The 18,683-nt window shown below is 40.0% G+C and overlaps 1 protein-coding gene across 3 annotated transcripts in view; it reads left to right on the forward strand.

The window, feature by feature from the left end:
- The window catches only part of MED12L (mediator complex subunit 12L), a 316,798-nt gene that overhangs the window by 293,522 nt on the left and 4,593 nt on the right, over nt 1-18,683 (forward strand). For all 3 annotated transcript variants that reach the window (XM_027583927.2, XM_027583929.2, XM_027583928.2), the window contains 5 exons: nt 411-500; nt 2,573-2,802; nt 5,365-5,521; nt 8,074-8,142; nt 16,838-16,919. In XM_027583927.2, the coding sequence (XP_027439728.1) occupies nt 411-500; nt 2,573-2,802; nt 5,365-5,521; nt 8,074-8,142; nt 16,838-16,919 (628 nt within the window). The remainder of the gene's footprint in view (nt 1-410; nt 501-2,572; nt 2,803-5,364; nt 5,522-8,073; nt 8,143-16,837; nt 16,920-18,683) is intronic.

Here is an 18,683-nt window from a genome sequence, read left to right on the forward strand (position 1 = left end):
ATGTGGCATTTCTTTGTACTACATGTTCTCTTTCTTTTATGGGCACAGAATGGTACATCTCTGTGGTTTCAGATTTCACACTCGAGGCTCATGAGTTTCAGTCTAGAGGGGCATTTATATCCTGGACTGAACAGGAAAGCTGTCTCAGAGCCTCTCTGATAAGTAGACCATCAGATTATTTTGGCTTGTTACTGTTGGAAACCTCTATAGTCTTTGAAAAAAATAAGTTTAATAGTCTCTACACACATAGAAAATTGATGAGAAGTTATATTTAATGCAGTTTGGGAATCTCCAAGTTGTATAATCATCTAATAAGATTTGGTGTCATGGGTTATCGGGGTTATTAGCCAGGAGTGCAAATCAAGTTCTTGCTGTTATGATCAAGAGTCCACCTGGACTTTGTTTTCCAGGGCCCACCAGGGGACCAGGCTGCTCTCTTTGCTGCACACGCTCGGCCCTCCCCTCAGCTCCCCCAGTATCCAGGGCTGCAGCAAGCACAGGTATCTGCATTTGCTTTGTAGATGCTGCTGGGAGTTTTACTGTTCTGTATTTGAAGTGGGAAACCAAGGAAATAGGATATCAGCTCTTTATGGAGTCTAGAACATAGTACTTCTGCTTATAGATTATAATTGACATCTCAAAAAAAGCATTACCAGTGACCAACAAGCCTTCGGATTGACTGATTTTTTAAAGAGCATAAAATATTTCAGGACGTTCTGGAGTTAAAAATATAAATTACCTCTCTACTTATAATGAGTAGATGTTGAAATGCTTCACAGTCCCAGAGTGCTTGTTGTATGTTATAATGAATAACAATGTAATTCATGATTGAATTTATCATATTAAAAGATAGGTTTGCAGGGCGCCTGGGTGGCTCAGTTGGTTAAGCGACTGCCTTTGGCTTGGGTCATGATCCTGGAGTCCCGGGATCGAGTCCCACATCGGGCTCCCTGCTTGGCGGGGAGTCTGCTTCTCCCTCTGACCCCCTTCCCCCTCGTGCTTTCTGTCTCTCATTCTCTCTCTCTCTGAAATAAATAAATAAAATCTTTAAAAAAAAAAAAAAGATAGGTTTGCAGAGGAATCATGGTAGAATAAGAAGGTAATTGACCTTGGAATCAGACCATGGTGCAATTCCTGGCAACTTACTAGCTGTGTAATATTGTGCGAGTTATTCTGTGTCTTGGTTTCCTTCAAAATAGAGATGAGCATGTGAGGATTTAAGACAACCTGTGGAACCAGCATAGCACCAGATTCATGGTAGCCACTCCGCAAATGATAGACTTGCCTCAATATAAGGCATCTCCTGGGCTATTTTTCCTAATAATTTTGTGGTTTTTGCATCTGTATACTTTTACTCTGTCCCCCTCACAATTAGGAGCCCGGGGATGTTGGCAAGACTGTCAGTGGGGCTAACAGTTCACACTGTGCCCACAGCTAAAAGGCGATCTGAGGTTGGTTCTCATGGGCACTGAGCCCCACAGCTGGATCCATGCATGCTGCTCGCTGGAAGTTTATTATGCATCACTCTGTCTTCCAAGTCAGAGTTAGTCTACCTTAGAGTGTGGTTCTTTGAGGACTGAAGAGCAGGCCTCTTCTATTTCAATCAGCATTCCATTCTATAACTTGCAGATAGTCATCCAGCAGAACCTCAGGTTTTTCATTTACATTAGGTGTCAAGATTTAGGGGAACAGGCACTCATATACTAATATTGAACAGAAAAATTAAATATTCAGAGTATTGGTAGAGTGCTGGAAAGGGCTATAGTCCAACCAGGACTAGAGGATATCAAATAGTCTCCAAATACACTCGTACTATGGGGTTAAGGTATTGTTTTTTTGGTTTTTGTTTTTTGGTAACTGGTTAATTACTACAGGCAAATTCATCAGATCCAAGGTGTAGGTATAGTTATATATCAGGAAAGTGTACTCCAGCATTTTAATTTACATTGGAAATAGGGAGCTTTTCTTTGTAATTTTGGAAATGACATTAATGGTGCTTGGGATCTGTTGAACATTGATGTTGTCTGTGCACTTAAGGTATGGATGCTTGCCTGATTATTTCTATACAGAAACATGTCTTTCCTTCCTCAAAATAAGCAACTGATTCTAAAACTGATCTTTTAACCAAATGAGGATTCATGTTTTGTTTTTTAAGATTTATTTATCAGAGAGAGAGAGCTTGAGTGGGAGGGGCAGAAGGAGGAGGAGAGAGAATCCCAGGCAGACTCCATGATGAGCAGGAAGCCCGACACAGGGCTCCGTCTCATGACCTGAGATCATGACTTGAGCCGAAACCAAGAGTCGGACACTCAACCGACCGCGCCACCCAGGCGCCCCTCGATTTTTTTTTTAATTGAAATTTCTGATGATTCATGATCCAACCAGTTCGTTCTGTAGCTTTCTTGCTACCCTCTTACCTCCAGAGTTGTCCTCCTCATATGTTGAGTTATAAGAACCTTTGAGAACAGTGACTTTCAGGGAACTCCTCCCAGGTTTGTTTTTGCACCATATAGCTTAGTGATAGCAAAGTTGGTGGTAAATTAAAACATTGACTTCTTGTGCCCACCTGCAGACCATGCCCCAGGGCTATACGATGTACGGAACGCAGATGCCTCTGCAGCAGACCCCACAGCAGCAGGCGGGCGGCGTGGTCCTGTCTCCCAGCTATAACTCCAGAACTTATCCGGCTGCACATTCCAGCCCAGCGCTAATGGAAAGACTCAGACAGATGCAGCAGCCGCCTAGTGGCTATGTTCAGCAGCAGGCATCACCATACCTGCAGTCCCTGACTGGCTCTCAGAGGTGATACATGTGGAAATGATGATTACAATAGTAGACACTCAAATTCCTGACTTTGTTATACATTGTCTAGGGCATGGTGCTTTATAATTGTTTTTATGAGCTCGCATATTTGCATATAATTTGCATTCTGTCATCTCATTTTTAGTAGCATCCAGATAGAGGATTATTTCATTCAAGGCCCGTGTAAACTCACATCTGCCATAGTATGGGTGTAATGTTTTAGATGATGCCAGTATGTTAGCTGCAGTGTTTTCCGCTCTTTTAAAAAGATTTTTGGCTAAAAATATCTTAAAGTGCTGATTATTGTTAGCAGTGCCTTACTAGAATATATTGGTTGGAGCCATAAAGTCTGTGATCGATTAATGCTCATTGTGCATGGTGCCCATAAGAGTTTTGTTATATTTTAGTTTCCACCTTTTCTGCTTCAGGTATGATTGGCACAGAGGATCATGAAAGATTCTCTCTCAGTTCTTGCTATAATTGAATCCCAGAGACATAGTGCATGGTGACCACCAGCCATGTGTGGCTATTTAAATTAAGACTAAAGTTAAATTAAAAGTTTAGTTTCTCAGTCACACTAGTCACATTTTAAGTGTTTGATAGCCACATGCAGCCAAGCAGAGCAAACTTTGAAGGTGTGGGACCTGTGCAGTCACACAGTACACTGTGTTTAGAAGGATCCCATGCTTAATGTAATGGTCTACTGTCACCATCTTGAAAATCCTACTAGTTTTTGATCAAGGAGCCTTGTGTTTTTGTGTCACACTGAGACCCAGAAATTATGTCACTGGTCCTGGAGACCAGTAGCTATCTTATTGGACAGCACAACTGTAGAACATTTTAGGCATTGTGGAAACTTCTGTTGGATAGCATTGGTCTAGAAGAATTAAGTTTCGTGCAAAACTTTATATTATAGTAGGACAGTAGCTTAGCTTCCATGTGTTACAATCAGTTGCTGTATGTCAACACACAGTTGTTACAGCTTGGAAAGTTGGCACGGTTGATGGTAACATATTTGGGAAAATAAATAAGATCGGAAAAAAATGCATTGTATTTATTATTCTAATAAGTGGCAGCAAAGCATATTGCCTATGAACTTGAACTTCAGAGCTCAACAGTTGTGGGTTTCAATCCCACCTGTGCTCTTTACTGACTGAATAACTTTGGGAAGTTACTTCGCTAGCTCTCTGTTGTCTCATTTTTAAAATAGAGATAACAAAATGCAATTCAAAACCACTTGAGGTAGCACTTCTCATCAGTCAGAATGGCAAGTGTCAAAAAGACAAGAAATAACAGGTGTTGGCAAGGATGTGGAGAAAAAAGGAATGCTTGTGGCCTGATGGTGGTGATGTGAATTGGTGCAGCTGCTATGGAAAACAGTATGGAGTTTCCTCAAAGAATAAAAAATAGAATTGCCATATGATCCAGTAATTCCACAGCTGGGTATTTACCCAGAGAATACAAAAACACTAATTTAAAGGGATACATGCACCCCTATGTTTATTGCAGCATTATTTACAATAGCCAAGCTATGGAGGCAGCCCAGGCGCCCATCAGTAGATGAATGGATAAAGAGGATGTCATGTATATATAGAACAGACTATTACTCAGCCATAAAAAGGATAAGTTTTTGCCATTCATGACAACATAGAGCTAGAAAGTATAATGCTAGTTGAAGTAAGTCAGTCAGAGAAAGATACCATAAGATTTCACTGATATGTCCAATCTAAGAAACAAAACAGTGAATAAACAAACAAAAAATAGAAACAGACCAGTGTACATACAGAGAATGAACTGGTGGTTTCCAGAGGGAAAAGGGCAGAGAGATGGGCAAAATAAGTGAAGGGGATTACAAGGTACAGATTTCTAGTTATAAAATAAGTAAGTTACGGGAATGAAAAGTACAGCATAGGGAATATAGTCAATACTATTGTAATAACTTTGTATGGTGACAAGTGATAACTACATTTATCGTGGTGAGCATTTCATAATGTTTAGAATTGTTGAATCTTAACCACTCACTGTTTAACTGAGAGCCATCCAACTTGAATGCAAAATTTCTTATATGTGTTTGAAAATAAAACCAAAATTGAGGTGTTCCTCATTTCCAAATCACTGTCCCAAATACAAGTGTCAACTATCTTTCAATTAAAAGTTTTAAATAAATAAAATGGGGATAGTAAAACTGCTGACCTCAAAGGCTTGCTTTGGGAGTAATGAAATAATACATTTCAGACTCATTACCACTGTGCCTTCTCCAGAGTAAATGCTCAAATAATGTCACTTATTATTAAAAACAATTAAAATATTTTGAAGAAGTAATTTAAACACGATTGCAATATTATCTTAAGTAGGGAGCATGCTTGCTGTCCTTTGTCCAGTGACTCCATCTCTCCGTGGAAATCTAGATTATCTTAGTCACTGGTCTCTATTGCATGTGAATTGTACAGTTGAATACTGAACACAGTCGTTTCTTTGTGAACGTACGTAATGTGCCACTGGCACTGACTGAAAATATGGCAGTTTGCCTGGGTGTGAAACCAAGTTGTATTTTTTTACCAGACTGAATCATCAGTCCCTTCAGCAGAGCCCTTTGGTAGGTGGAGGAATCGATGCGGTGCTGACTTCCACACATCCAAGCCTTCCCTCGGTACCCCTGCCTCAGGACCCGATGAGACCCAGGCAGCCACAGGTTCGACAGCAGCAGAGGCTCCTCCAGGTCCGTGGCTGGGGGTGAAGCAATGCATGAGGGGTTCTCAGCAGTCCTGATGAAATAAGAAGCACTCTAAAGAGCCTTTAATTACCAAGTTCCAAGGAACCCTGTGTGGTTGAGCCTAGGAGCTCAACTGGTGTCATTTAGTTCCAACTTGGCCAGCGTCTTCCTTTCTCTGTGCTTTTGCCAGATTATGGGCAGGAGGGTGCATTTTGCAGAATGGCCTTCTCCTTTTACAGAGGTTCAGGAGAGGGTAACTGGCTGCCTATATCTTAATAGTGTGAGTGTCAGCTCACCCACTCGCTGTTTAACTACAGGCCATGCAATTTGAATGCAAAATTTCTTCTATGTGTTTGAAAACAAACAAAACCAAAATTGAGCTGTCCACAGCTTTCATCAGATTCCCAGAGGGGTCTGTCCGTAATCCAAAAAATTATCTCTGATGCTTCTGTTCTGATTTAAGCTCTGAAGTTGGAGTGACGTAGGTGGGATATTTCATATTGTCTCTGGTAAAATCCAGAGAGCTATCCTTCATTTATTTGATGTAAATATTTAAGTACCTTAGATAAAGCGTTCCTCCTCTTGACACATTCATGCTTCTAACTTACTCATTTAGGAAACATAAATAAACTATTTATGTTTACCTTTCCGTTTATCTTTCTTAACAAGTTTGTCCTTTGTTACTAGATTGGATATTGTCTGATGAGTCTGCACAGTGGACTCTTTATCAGTAATTTACCTTGAGATGCACTGTCATTTTATGTGTTACTAAGAAAGAAATAAAACACCAACAAAAATGGGGAGTCTAGTAGAACTGGGGTAACCAAAGCTATACTCTTGGAATGAGTTCAATAAAACTGTCGTGCAGAAAGGAACAATAAAGTAACATGCATATCTCAACCTTGACCCTGGTTGGAGGGAAGAAAAAATGCCTCCCCTGAGAATTTGAACCACAACTTCAAGAGCATTTGAGGTCTAAATTCAGTGTGATCCAAAAAAATTCTAGTTGACAGTACCCCCAGGTGATAGGCAGAAGCCAACACAAATCCTCCAGAAAAATGGGTTTTACAATTATAAAATGTCATTAGTTGTAAGATGCTATTAAGTTGCAACTCAATTTGTAGTAAGAGTTCAGTAAGAAAATATAAGTAAAGCACTCATTTGGTAATATTAAGAATAGCTGTAGTGATATTTTCATAAATAATTTTGTCTCAGGTTCTGAAGATACATGTCAGAACTTAATAGAACTGATATTTATATTTCCTTCTGTTTTAAATTTCTCATTTCCTAATCACAAAGTTACTACATTATTTATTTACTACTTCCTGTCTTACATTGCTTTGCAAGGCTGCGAATTTTGAAAGTGTTTTTTTATTGGTTAATATGTACTTTTTTATCCCAAGTAGCCTAATATGCCCTTCTGGTAATTTTTTCATTACTACAAATTCTCTGGAGATAAAGAAAAGGGATTTGCTTCTGCCTCAGGATTATACTTTTTTCTTGGTGACTGACTACCTCCATAAAGGAACAAATTGGTAATTATGAGGTTGGTTGGATTTTTCTTGAAAGAATTCACAGAGAGCCAAATGGAGAATTGGCTTTATATTGCAATCATTATAGTTCTGGTCCCACTTGCATTGTCTCAGTTGGGAGTGACCCTGCCCAGACCTCCTGCTAGGATTCCGTATCCATGAGTGTTGGCACTTAGTGGGAAATACCACCTGGTAATAGCTATTTATTACCTTGCCCTAAAGAAGACAAATAATTTGGGGGATAGTATGCAAACCAAGTTGGAAATGCAAAGGATGAAAAGAAGTCCAGCACTGTCATCATCAAGATGAAGTGCCTGGGTGGAGGACACATTGAAGGTCACCGAGACAAACCACCTATTAATATTTTCCTCTCCTCTGTGTACCACATGGTGGATGAGTAATGTGTGTTTCTTCTGTGACTTGGAAGTGTTTTCTAAGGGCTCTTTATTTACACCAACTCAATCACTGACATAATTTGTTTTTATGCTGGTATTTTTTGCCAGAACTTCCCACATAAACATCTTTTTAAAAAAATATTCTAATCTTCAAGAATTACTTCTCTTCTTTTTCCTGTTTTTTTCTTCCTTTAAGAAGTCTACGTTTTTCTTTAAAAAAAAATTAATCTTCACAAGTTCCTCCAGATGTCATAGGGACTAAAACGGTAATTACTTAGTAGTCCTTTTCCAACCCGCTGGTATAACATAGGATAAAGTATGTGCAGGAGCAGATAACATGAAAGGTGTTAACACAGTTAAGTATAAAGGATGTCCCTGGACAGCAGAGGGCAGTATAGACAGTGAACACTGCGATGACGGAAGGAAGAGCTCCTTGGGGTTGTCCCAAGAAGCCTACAAAAAGAACAGATTTAGGTCTTGTCCTTAAAAGGTGAATGTTTGTCAAGACAGTGATGCAGGAAGGAGGTGTATATCATTTTCACTGCAACAACTTAATTAGATAAAAGGTATATAGGGGGAGGAGATTGGAATATATTCCCCTCTCTAAGTGTCTAATCCTTTTTCTTTCCAGATGCAGCAACCCCCCCAGCCCCAGAGTCAGACCCTTGGTCTCCAAGCGATGCAGCCCCAACAGCCTTTGGTAAGGAACCTGGTGTTTGGAACCAAATATGTGGGGTTCTTTTTTAAAGGCAGGTTGCATTTTTTCATCCCATAAGATTATTAAGAATTAAAATAGCTTAAATGTACACTCGTAGATTTTCCCTAGAGTTTTTATCAGAGTAGTATATTTGTTTTCACAGAAAGTTATAAATAAATATTGGGGTTCAGTAAGTTATACCATTTTCCTCTTCAAATTTTTTCAGACTTTTGCATGGACTAAAAAATTTTATTGAGACACTGGTTTTTTTTAAACAATGTTAAAATGATAATTTACCATATCTATTTGAGTTTTTACTATACTTTCAAAAGAGCATGAGTGTGCTTTCTAAAATATTATCTTTACCGATATAAAAGAAACTCTGATTTTAGCCAGTTATTTTCTGTAAGAACTTTCATATAATTCGTAATCATGTAATTAACTTCTTTAGCTTTGTAAGTCAGATTTTGAAAATGTGCATAGCATCAGTGTTTTCTGAACCGCAGTAATTTACAACATCCTTTACTTTTCTAAGTGCCATATCCCTGCTTTATTATTTACTTAAGTATTTTTCTTTAAATTGCCTCTTTTTCTATTTACTGAAGTAAGTATATTCTAAAAAGAATTTTTATTAACTGCCATCAGTGGTCACATCACCTACATATTAGAAATATCTGTAAAAATAAATACTTACACTGAAGGTAACTGAACGACATGAGTTGTGTGAATGAATACTACCTAACATGAGCTGGCTTACTGCACTTTGGGAAACCCTGGTATAGACTATCTTCAGGACAGGAGTAGAAAGATGGATGGTTTCACAACTTTTGCAGTAAAGAAAAAACAACAGAGCCAGGGCTCTGGTATATCAGGAGAGATCAGATCAGTAGAGCTAGGTGATAAAGGACAGGTCATGCCCAAATAGACCGATAATGGAGCATCAGCAAATGAAATAGGGTATCTTGGTGCCGAGGCTTGTAAAATGCACCAAGATACCCTTTTACAAGCCTTTGCTTGTAAAACGGGTTGGTCCCCGTTATTACGGAAATTCTTCTTTATTATGAATCTAGTTTTGATAGCTCCAATTTTTTTTTTTTTTGTATCTGTGACATTTATTGTAATCCATCTTAAAAATCCTTTCTCAAGTAGAGGCAGTATATAAACGTTCACATACAGCCTACACTCTTCATCATCGGGTATATTAGCAGGGATTGACTGACTTACAAATGTCGTGTCAGAGACTCCTTGGGATGGGATACTGCTACTTCACCCTAGCATCTCACCCAAGAACAAGATATAACTGTTTATTTTGAAGTAATTTCAAACTAACAGAAGAATTAATAATACAATTACCATAAATCCTCTTCCCAGATTTACTAATAACATTTTGTCACATTTGCTTTATTATTCTTTCTACACACACACACACGCACACACTCTTTTCCCCCCGATCTGTACATATCAGTAAGTAGCAGACTCATGCCTCTTATATCAGTACTATTTTAGTTGATTTATAATGTAGCATGTAAGAAGTACATAAAATACTAAATGCGTTACATTTTTTTATTCTTAGAGAATCGTGCTATATAAACGCAGATGGATATTGATATCAAGTGCCCGATATGTAGTAGTTCTTTTGAGTAGGGTAAAAAAAAAATAAACATTTGATTATATCACAGGTTAAACTTATAGGGCTGGGGTGGAAATTGTCTTTAAACTTCTTAATTATAATTCTTAATTATAAACTTCTTAATGATAATTTGAAGCAGAGGGTCAGCTTTTGCAGAGTTGAGAAGAGACTCTAGCCCCAGTTCCACTAGAATGAAAGCATATCTAATATAAGGGAATTTAATATCTTTCTATTCATCTAAAAGTTTCATGAATATTTAACATATTTATTATGTATAAAGAATATATATCAGATTTATTCATTTTTGACCTCTAAGACAGTTTTGAAGTTTTTAATGTCATCAGTTGTATTTTACTCACTAACTTAAAATACATCCTTGGGATTGAGCAGGTTAGTCAAAACATGGCCCATGATTTTTTCCTACTGTGTTCATAGTAAAGTAATTTCAGAGAAACAACTTCATTACAACAGTCTTAATGGATAATAAAATCCACAGTGGGCTTTTTCCAGCCCTTTTTTTTCCCTTTTGAGCTGAAGCCTTTTTTTAAAAGCTATTTTGGAAGCATAATTCTTATATTTAGAACACTATCTTGTAATCTAGACAGCAATTATTTTTACAAAGACAGAAATATTGTGTATGTCATAGTCTTAGGATAGGCTAGGAAATTTAAAATATCACTTGGACAGATTTCAGAATTAGAAGTTAAAGGGATCAGTGATCTTGGAGTTTTAAATTATGTAATTCTTTTTTCAGCACACTTTTATTCAGCATACTTATATATACTTTTAAGTTTATTAACATAGTCTACATGTTCGTAATTTTATATAGCTGTAAAGTCAGTCAGCTGTATTCCTCTGCTCTTACTTGCCTAACACCCCACCTACTGCTGCTGAACATTGGTATTGTTTCCAGTTTCACAAATAATACTGCTAGGGATATTTTGATATATATTCTGTTTCTCTTTTTTTTGTTCGTTTTTGTTTTTGTTTTCTTACAATAAAAGAAAATAGCATAAGAATAATGTTATCTCTAAATGTATATCTTCAGAACAGTAGCAGGAAGCCTTAGCAATACTAAGAAGAAAATTGTATTTCTTATAATTTCTTAAAATGTGATATTGTTTCTTTGCTGGAAACTGAGCAGTAAGCTGGCTGTGGAGGAGAAGTCCGCTCTGAATCACTTGGAGTTCTGATTCATGCAGTCTCAGGGGAGAAGTGGTATTAGTCACACAGCCACCACCCTCCCTGTGACTTGCCTACGGCTGTCGGGTGACATCCAGCAGTCAGTTCAGCTCCTGTTTATTTGTTCTGTACAGTAGAGGCTGGCACTGGGCCAGAGGTTATGAGCACACTAATGAAGCGCCCAGCATGCTCCCTGCCCCCAGACAGCTTAGAATCCCAGGAAACCACTGAACAGCTCGGCATGTGGGAAGCAGGAGAAGAGAAGCTAGGGCTCCTGTAACACAGCATCACAAACTGGTGGGGCTTCACCAGCAGAAATATGTTATCTCACAGTTCTGGAGGCTGGGAGTCCAAGCTCAAGGAGTTGGCAGAGTTGGTTCCTTCCAGGGGCACAAGGGGAGAAATCTGCTCCAAGCCACTCCCTGTGGCTTCTTAGGATGTGCTGGTGATGTTTGCCTTTCCTTGGCTCATGGAAACAAACATGATCTGTACCTTCATTCTCTCATGATATTCTCACTGTTACGTGTGTTTGTGTCCATCTTTCCCTTCTTTATAAGGACACCCATCACACTGGATCAGGTCTGATGGTAAACTTGATCACCTCCGTAAAGACCCTCTCTCTAAATAAGGTCACATTCTGAGGTACTGGGGTTGGGATGCCAGCAAAGCTTTTCGGGACAACATAATTCAACCTGGAACAGAGGTCAGGAAGGGTATGAGAAGCTCAGGAAGCCTTGTGGGAGGAGGTTGAATGCAGCAGACCCGGAAAGACCTTGGGATTTGTTGAGTGCTCTTTGCCCCCTCCTTGACAGCAACAGCGGGTCCATGTGGCACAATGATTATTAACAGCCACATGGGCAAGTTGGTCCCTGCTGTAAAAAGTGAACCTACGATTCAAAACTAACTTAGAACAGAAATTGGTGCTTTTTCCAAAAGCATCTTCAGAAAGCAGAGCTTTTCTGTGAAAAAGGGGAAGAAAGTGTTAAAGGCCCATGCATACAAATTAAATGGGTCAGCTTAATATCAATGCCTGTGTTTTCATTTGCTTACTTGTCTTTGGTGAAAGAGCAACAGGAAAGAAAGACGAGGCGTCCTTGCTGGAAAATTGTATTTGGCCTTTCTAGTTCTGACCTAAATTATAGTTCTTGACTTGAAAAATACCTTTAAATAAGTTTTTGAGTTGTAACGATTAACTCTTAACTGAATACGTTAACAGGCTGTGATCTTTTCTTTAAGGCTGCTTTTAGCTTTTAAGAAAATAAAGTTTACATCAGATTGCTGTGTCATTTCTTTTTATCTTAAACTCAGGGTGCCCTAGCTGGGTGACCTGGAAAAGATGCTAACAGGAAGCTTTAAAAAGCTGGCTTTTTAAATTATTTGATCCTTGTGTCAGTATCACATTATATTGAATATAATGCCTTATAAAAATATGCATAATGGAAGCAGTAGTTACTTAAATGATTGCATTAATTTGTAGCCAAAGATCATGTGTGAAATTGCTATATAATCTTCAAAAAAAATTCATACGTTCCATTCAGAGAAATTGAGAAAATTTTCCAGTGCCTCTAGAATTCAGAATTAGCCAGATAGTATTTTCCTTTTCAAATGGAAAAAATTAGTTCAGAGAAATTTACTGAGCTTTGTCACCGTCCTCTGCATGAATTTGGATTTTAATTTTTTTTTCCTTTTTGAAGGGAAAGGAGAAGTAATTTATAGATGGGGAGGATAGGGAAGACATATGTCACATTTCTGGTAACAGGATAGATAAATTTGATTTTTTCCTTCCCTCTAAAAAAACTATGTAGAGATTTTTAAAAAATGGCTGCATGCAAGTTACTAGTGAAACTGCAAATAAATGTGCGCCAAATCCTCTGAAATCTATTGGTGCCAGTCCTTCCTAAGTGTTCCGTCTTGCCAGCATCTAAGCATGTGTACTTCTGTCCAGCGCTCGGTGGAGGGGCCCCCGCAGTACTGCAGTCCTTGTACTGGAGCTGGTACTGATGAAAGGTTTTATTCTGACCAGCAGAGGAGCCCATAACTCTCTGCACTCTCTCAGTTGGCAGTGCAGGTTTCGAATAAATGTTGCCTTGGTGCTTTGTCCTTTGCTCACCAATACTGCAGTCACAGTTTTAGGACACAGCTGTCAGGAGGCAGGAACTGTGCTTTACTCACTTTGGTGTTCCCAGAACCCCAAAATGTGCCTGGATTTGGTTAACTGTTGTTGAATAACTTGTTTGTTGAATGTCCGAGCAACGAAGGAACAAAAGCCCCACACAGTGATCCATAAGTTAAAGGAAAAAGACAGTTCAGAAGGCAAGAGGTTGAAACCAGATTTGAGGCAGTGTGAAGGCCCACCACTAACTCTTCAGCCCTGCTCTTGCTTAGGACGGTCAGTGTCTGCTTCTGCTGCAGAGAAGGGCCCGAAGAAGCCAGCTTTTCTGAGACAGAAATGATTCAGTGGCATTTATTTAAATAGAAATGATTGGTTTAGAGATGCATTTTGCCTAAGTAATGAGTGAGCAGGAACATTAATATTCTTGACTAAGCGTGTATTGTCAAAATAGGGATTTAGGGATTAGTCAAAATACATCATAATAAAATTTTAAATTATTGTTTTGAGTTCGGCAGAGAATGTGTTTAATGGAGAGTAGCTCTGCCCTGTGGGCTAGTTGGCTGTACCTGACAGACATTGTTGAGCTCTGTGCTTTGTCTCCTGGTTGCAGCAGGAGCATGGCACACAGTTCCTGTCCCCGAGAAGAGCAAAATCCAGAATACTAGGGAGAGAAGCACTTGTCACATTACACCACATTTGATAATAAAGGCATCTCCACAGGATGCAGGAGCAGTGGTTTGCTCTTCACATTCCTAAGGGAGTAGGTAAGCACTTGAGCTGATCTTTGAAGGACAGGCAGATTTTTAGGAGCATGTAGGGGTAGGATGAAGGGGGAAGGAAGGTTTTCTAGGAGGAGGGATTAACATTTGGAGAGGCACAGAGGTGAGCAGAACTATGAACATCTCCTGTACGGATAGTCCAGAAAAATCTTTCCTTTTTATTTATCAGATTTAAGCAGGAAAGGTTAAACACACACAGAGTGTGGTTTTTAGATTTATTTTACTTCTGGATAGCCTCAGTTGTCCCATGTATTGACCTGTTGTGGTAAGTTAAAAGTTCCAGCTCCCAACATGGGGATGATTCTGAAATCTAGCCAAGCATCAGGCCACTTAGGGGAACCATTTGAAAATACAGATTTCTAGCACATTTGGCCCAGAAATTTTAATTCAGGAAGTCTGGGGAAGAGCTTAAGAGGATGACTCTTTAAATTTCTCCTGATGGCTTTATGCTGCTTCAGCCAGTTTTGTGCAAGAGCTCAGTGACTTGGTTTGAAATGCTCCCCAGTGAGGGTTCTGTGGAGAGCTGGTGGCACGCTCTCTTTCTCTGGCCTCAGGTGCTCCAGGGCCCAGGAAAGCTGTAAGCTGGGTCTCTTGCTTGCTGACATTCACATACAGGTGGAAGCAAGTTAAATTTTGCATCAGAGTGGCCTTGAGAGAAACAGATGCAGGAAAAACACTACAGCTGAGGAGACTATGGACTGCAGCTGTATCCCACCACTTCCTTGGATGGAGGGGGGGAGGGGGAGGGGGAGGTGTGCCGAACGAAACTGGTCTCAGTTTTTGGCCTTGGAACCACTTCTCATTCAAAAAGTACTGTGGACCCAAAGAGCGTTTGTGTGTCTATTAATATTTATTGTATTAGAAATTAAATATTACCAGTATTTACTAATACCTTTAAAATTCTCATTAGATATTAACCAGAAATAACACTTTTATGAATAATGAATGAATATAAGAATATTTTTCAAAATAAAAAATTAGACGAATGACATTGTTTACATTTTTGAAAATTTATTGTCTGAATAAATCGAAGACTTTGTTACAATATCGCATGTTATATAGCTTCTAAAAAACTGCATTGTATACTCCTGAGACAAGGAGAGCAAGAACAACCAGTGCCTTAGTATTATTATGAAAACAGTTTTGATTTTGTAGATCCCCCAAATAGTCTTGGGGTCCCCTGGAGGATATGATATCTCTTAAGGCCATCCAGCGGAGCACCCACTCCCTGCCAACATGTGTGCATGCGTACTCACACACCCACATGCACATGAGCTTCCTATGAATTAGTTACTGCCAAGGCTCCTCAAGTTACTCTGAGGTGATCACTACCATATTTCATTCTGTGAATTACTCTATTTGGAGCAGATTTTAAATGAACATAAAAGAAGACAGCTAAGTATCTGTTGAATGAATAAATGTTAAATATTTATGCATGTGTACCTCAGTATGTTAATAAAATGGTAAGATTAGACATCAGGCACCTCAGTGGCTCAGTCAGTTAAGCATCTGCCTTTGGCTCGGGTCATGATCTCAGGGTTCTGGGATCCATCCCCACACTGGGCTCCCTGCTCATTGGGGAGTCTGCTTTTCTCTCTCCCTCTGCCATTCCCCCTGTTTGTGCGCGCTCTCTCTCTCTCTCTAATAAATAAAGTCTTTAATAAAAGATCAGACATTCTTGCAGCCCACCGTTTAGAATCTGTGATTATTTCCAAGTAAATTAATATTTGGAAGCTAATATTCCCAATTAAAGGTAGCACTGGATTGCGGTTAAGATAGGAAGTTCCGAATCCAGAAATCTTTGTCTGAATCCCTGCCCCTTACTTACAGGGATCATGGGCAAGTGATTAAACACCTTGGAGTCTCAGTTCCCTCAGCTGTAAAATGAGAATAATAGTAGTAAAGGTCCACAGTCCCTTATATTCGTTTCTAAAATCCAAACTGAATTTTGACATTTTATTTTGAAATGGAAATTTTATTGGTAACTCATTGAACCCCAAAGGCTGACCTGAACCCATTTGGTTGCAAAAGCTGACCTGAACAAACCCCCATCTTTCTTCATTTATTCTGCCTGATAGGACTCGTTGTATATTTTGCTGCAGAAATTTAGTGTTTGATTATGTTGTACGGCCCTAGGCCTTGGTCTGTATATTATGGAATTGTCATAATAAATTGTATATGGATAAAGGATTGAGAATAGGTATTACCTAGTCAAGTTTAAGTGGGCGAATGTATACATACAATGTCTAGAACACTGCCGAGTACATGGTAGCATATTTGGTTTTGTTAAATAGGTAGTATTTCCAGATAAAGAAACCACTGAATAGAGAAGAAAGCACTTTTTATTTTACTAACATTTCCATGTGAATGAAAGGTGGAGTTTTGCTTTATTTTTCCCCTCTTGATTTGGGCACTAGGAAAATAAAAAAAACAGGCAAGGTGCTGTTTTTCTGCTTTGTATCAGAGAAAATAGTAACCCTGGTTGACCTTCATCCAGCATCCCATGGGAGGGCATAGTCCCAAATGGGTCCTGGATGGAGGGCACTGCTCTGCCTCACCAGATTCTTGTCTCCATCCATACAAGGCACGGCCTGTGGTGCTTGCACAAATCCTCTGGTCAGAGAACTTTCATGCGGCCAATGAAGATGGTTTGTGATAGCATGATCCTAACTAGCTAGCTGGTGAAGGATACTGTAACAAGGAGATCTGACGTCCGGGGCCACCCCTGGCGTGGACTCCTTCATCACTCCTCTTCCAAGAAATGCGAAGTGACCACCTGGAGAGTGAGGTTTTGAATGACTTGGACACTTCCCATATGCTCACCAGGTGTACATCGGGGTGTAGGAGAAAATTAACGTACACCTAACGGGCATGGCACTTTGATCTGAAAGGGTCGATGGTGTGTTGCAGACCGACCCTGGCAGGTAGTCTCTGTCCTTGTCTGAGCCGGGCAGCGCAGGCTGACTGCCCTCCTGTCTTCTGTCACATTTGCAGTTCCCCAGGCAAGGCTTGCAGCAGACCCAGCAGCAGCAACAGACGGCGGCCCTGGTGCGGCAGCTCCAGAAGCAGCTTTCTAGTAAGTACCCCCGCGTTACAGAACAGATGGCTACCAGGAGATTCAAGACAAGCAAGCAGAACACACATGCTGGCTCCTCAACAGTGCCCTGTCTTCCTTCAGTACCATTTACATCCTCATTTGAGTCCAGGCTGGTTTGGTTTGGGTTTGGGTTTGGGTTTAGGTTTGGTTTAAATGCTCCCTCCCCTCTCCCCTCGCTGCTGGAAAGTCCCAGGGTTTGTTTTTTGGTTCTGGGTTTTTTGTTTTTTTGTTTTGTTTTGTTTTGTTTTTTTGAGTTCAGTGAAGATGTTTTCCTCTTGCTTCCATCTGAACCTGGAAATGTTTCTTTTCATTTGGGAGACCCACGTGGAAGTGCAGGTACCCTTTTTATGCAAGCTGGAAGGTTCAGAGACCAACTCGGCCGATGCCCTCAAGTGTGCTGATGAAGGAGCTGGCTTCCCAAAGCCACCTGTAGAGGAAGGCCAGCCCTAGACCTGTCTCCTGGTCACTGGGGCGGTGACCGTTCTTGCCACTGCGCCATCCTGTCCTTCTGATAACAGTGCAGAGAACTCACAGCCTGCTAACGCCGCAAGCAGCAGAGCAGGGCAGTTTGTCCCCAATAATTGGGCCTCCTATGCTGGTGTGATTTTTTTTTTTTTTTTTTTTTTTTTTGTGCTCTCTCTCTAAAGCGATGCCAACAGCCCATCTCACCACACCTCTTCTAGATGCCGGCAGTGTGCTCTCATGAAATGAATCCCCCCTGTGCTGCTTGATGTCACAGGAGATATTTTTAGAAATGCGAACTAGCCCCCTGTGATGCAAAGAATATTGGCCTGGGAGTTAGGAAGTCTGAATCCCGGTGCCAGTCCTACTATCATTTTCTGGACCGTGTACTTTTTCGTCCATGCAGCAAGGAGACTAGTGGGACCGGCAGTGTCTCCTGGGTCTCTGGTTCTGTGCTTTGGAGGTGTGGAGTGAAGGCCACCTAGTCCTAAAGTCAGCTCTGCAACTCTGGTAGGATACTGTCAGGAGGAGGGTCAGTTAGGACCGAGGGGCAACTTGGGTTTGGTCTTAATTTTCCACCTGGCGGCTGTGCCTGTTGATTTCCTCACAGAGGAAATGCCCCTCATGTACCTTGCGTCTCTACTAGGGCATAACCAAGGTCTTTTTTTTTTTTTTTTTAATATTTCCCTCTTTTAGCCTCATTTAATTTGTTAAATCATTTAAATTGGTCTTGTTTTCTAACTACTGCTTAACAGGGGTGGTCTATTATATGTGTGGTTAATATTTCATTGCTTTATTCGAGAGTTCATACTTTCACATGGTTAAAGAGAATATAATTTTAAGGCAGAGACAACATGTTTATATTTTAGATTTTTTTCTAGTGTTTAGAAATAAGTACCTATGATTTTATGTAGTGGCACTTTTTGGGAGTGTACCTACTCTCTTTCCTGTTTCCCAGAGCTCATGATATGCAGTTTTTTTAATCTGTCACTTATGGAGCACTTTCTTGGACCCAGGCACTGTGACTCTACATAGATTAATGCACTTAATTCCTGAACTGCCCCATGAGTGAAGGTATTACTATTCCCATACTATAGATGAGGAAATAGCTAAAGAAAAGGGAGATTGATTGACTCATTTGTCCAAGGTTATTCAGCTAAAAGTAAGGGGCAGAGCTGGGACTCTTGAATTCAGATGGTCCCCTTCCAGAAACTACCTCTTAACCACAATATACTCTGCTCCCTGATATTAGCAGTTATGCCAGCCTCCTTTGTTGAGTGA

This window comes from Zalophus californianus, chromosome 1 (assembly GCF_009762305.2).
Source record: "Zalophus californianus isolate mZalCal1 chromosome 1, mZalCal1.pri.v2, whole genome shotgun sequence".
NCBI lineage: Eukaryota > Metazoa > Chordata > Mammalia > Carnivora > Otariidae > Zalophus > Zalophus californianus.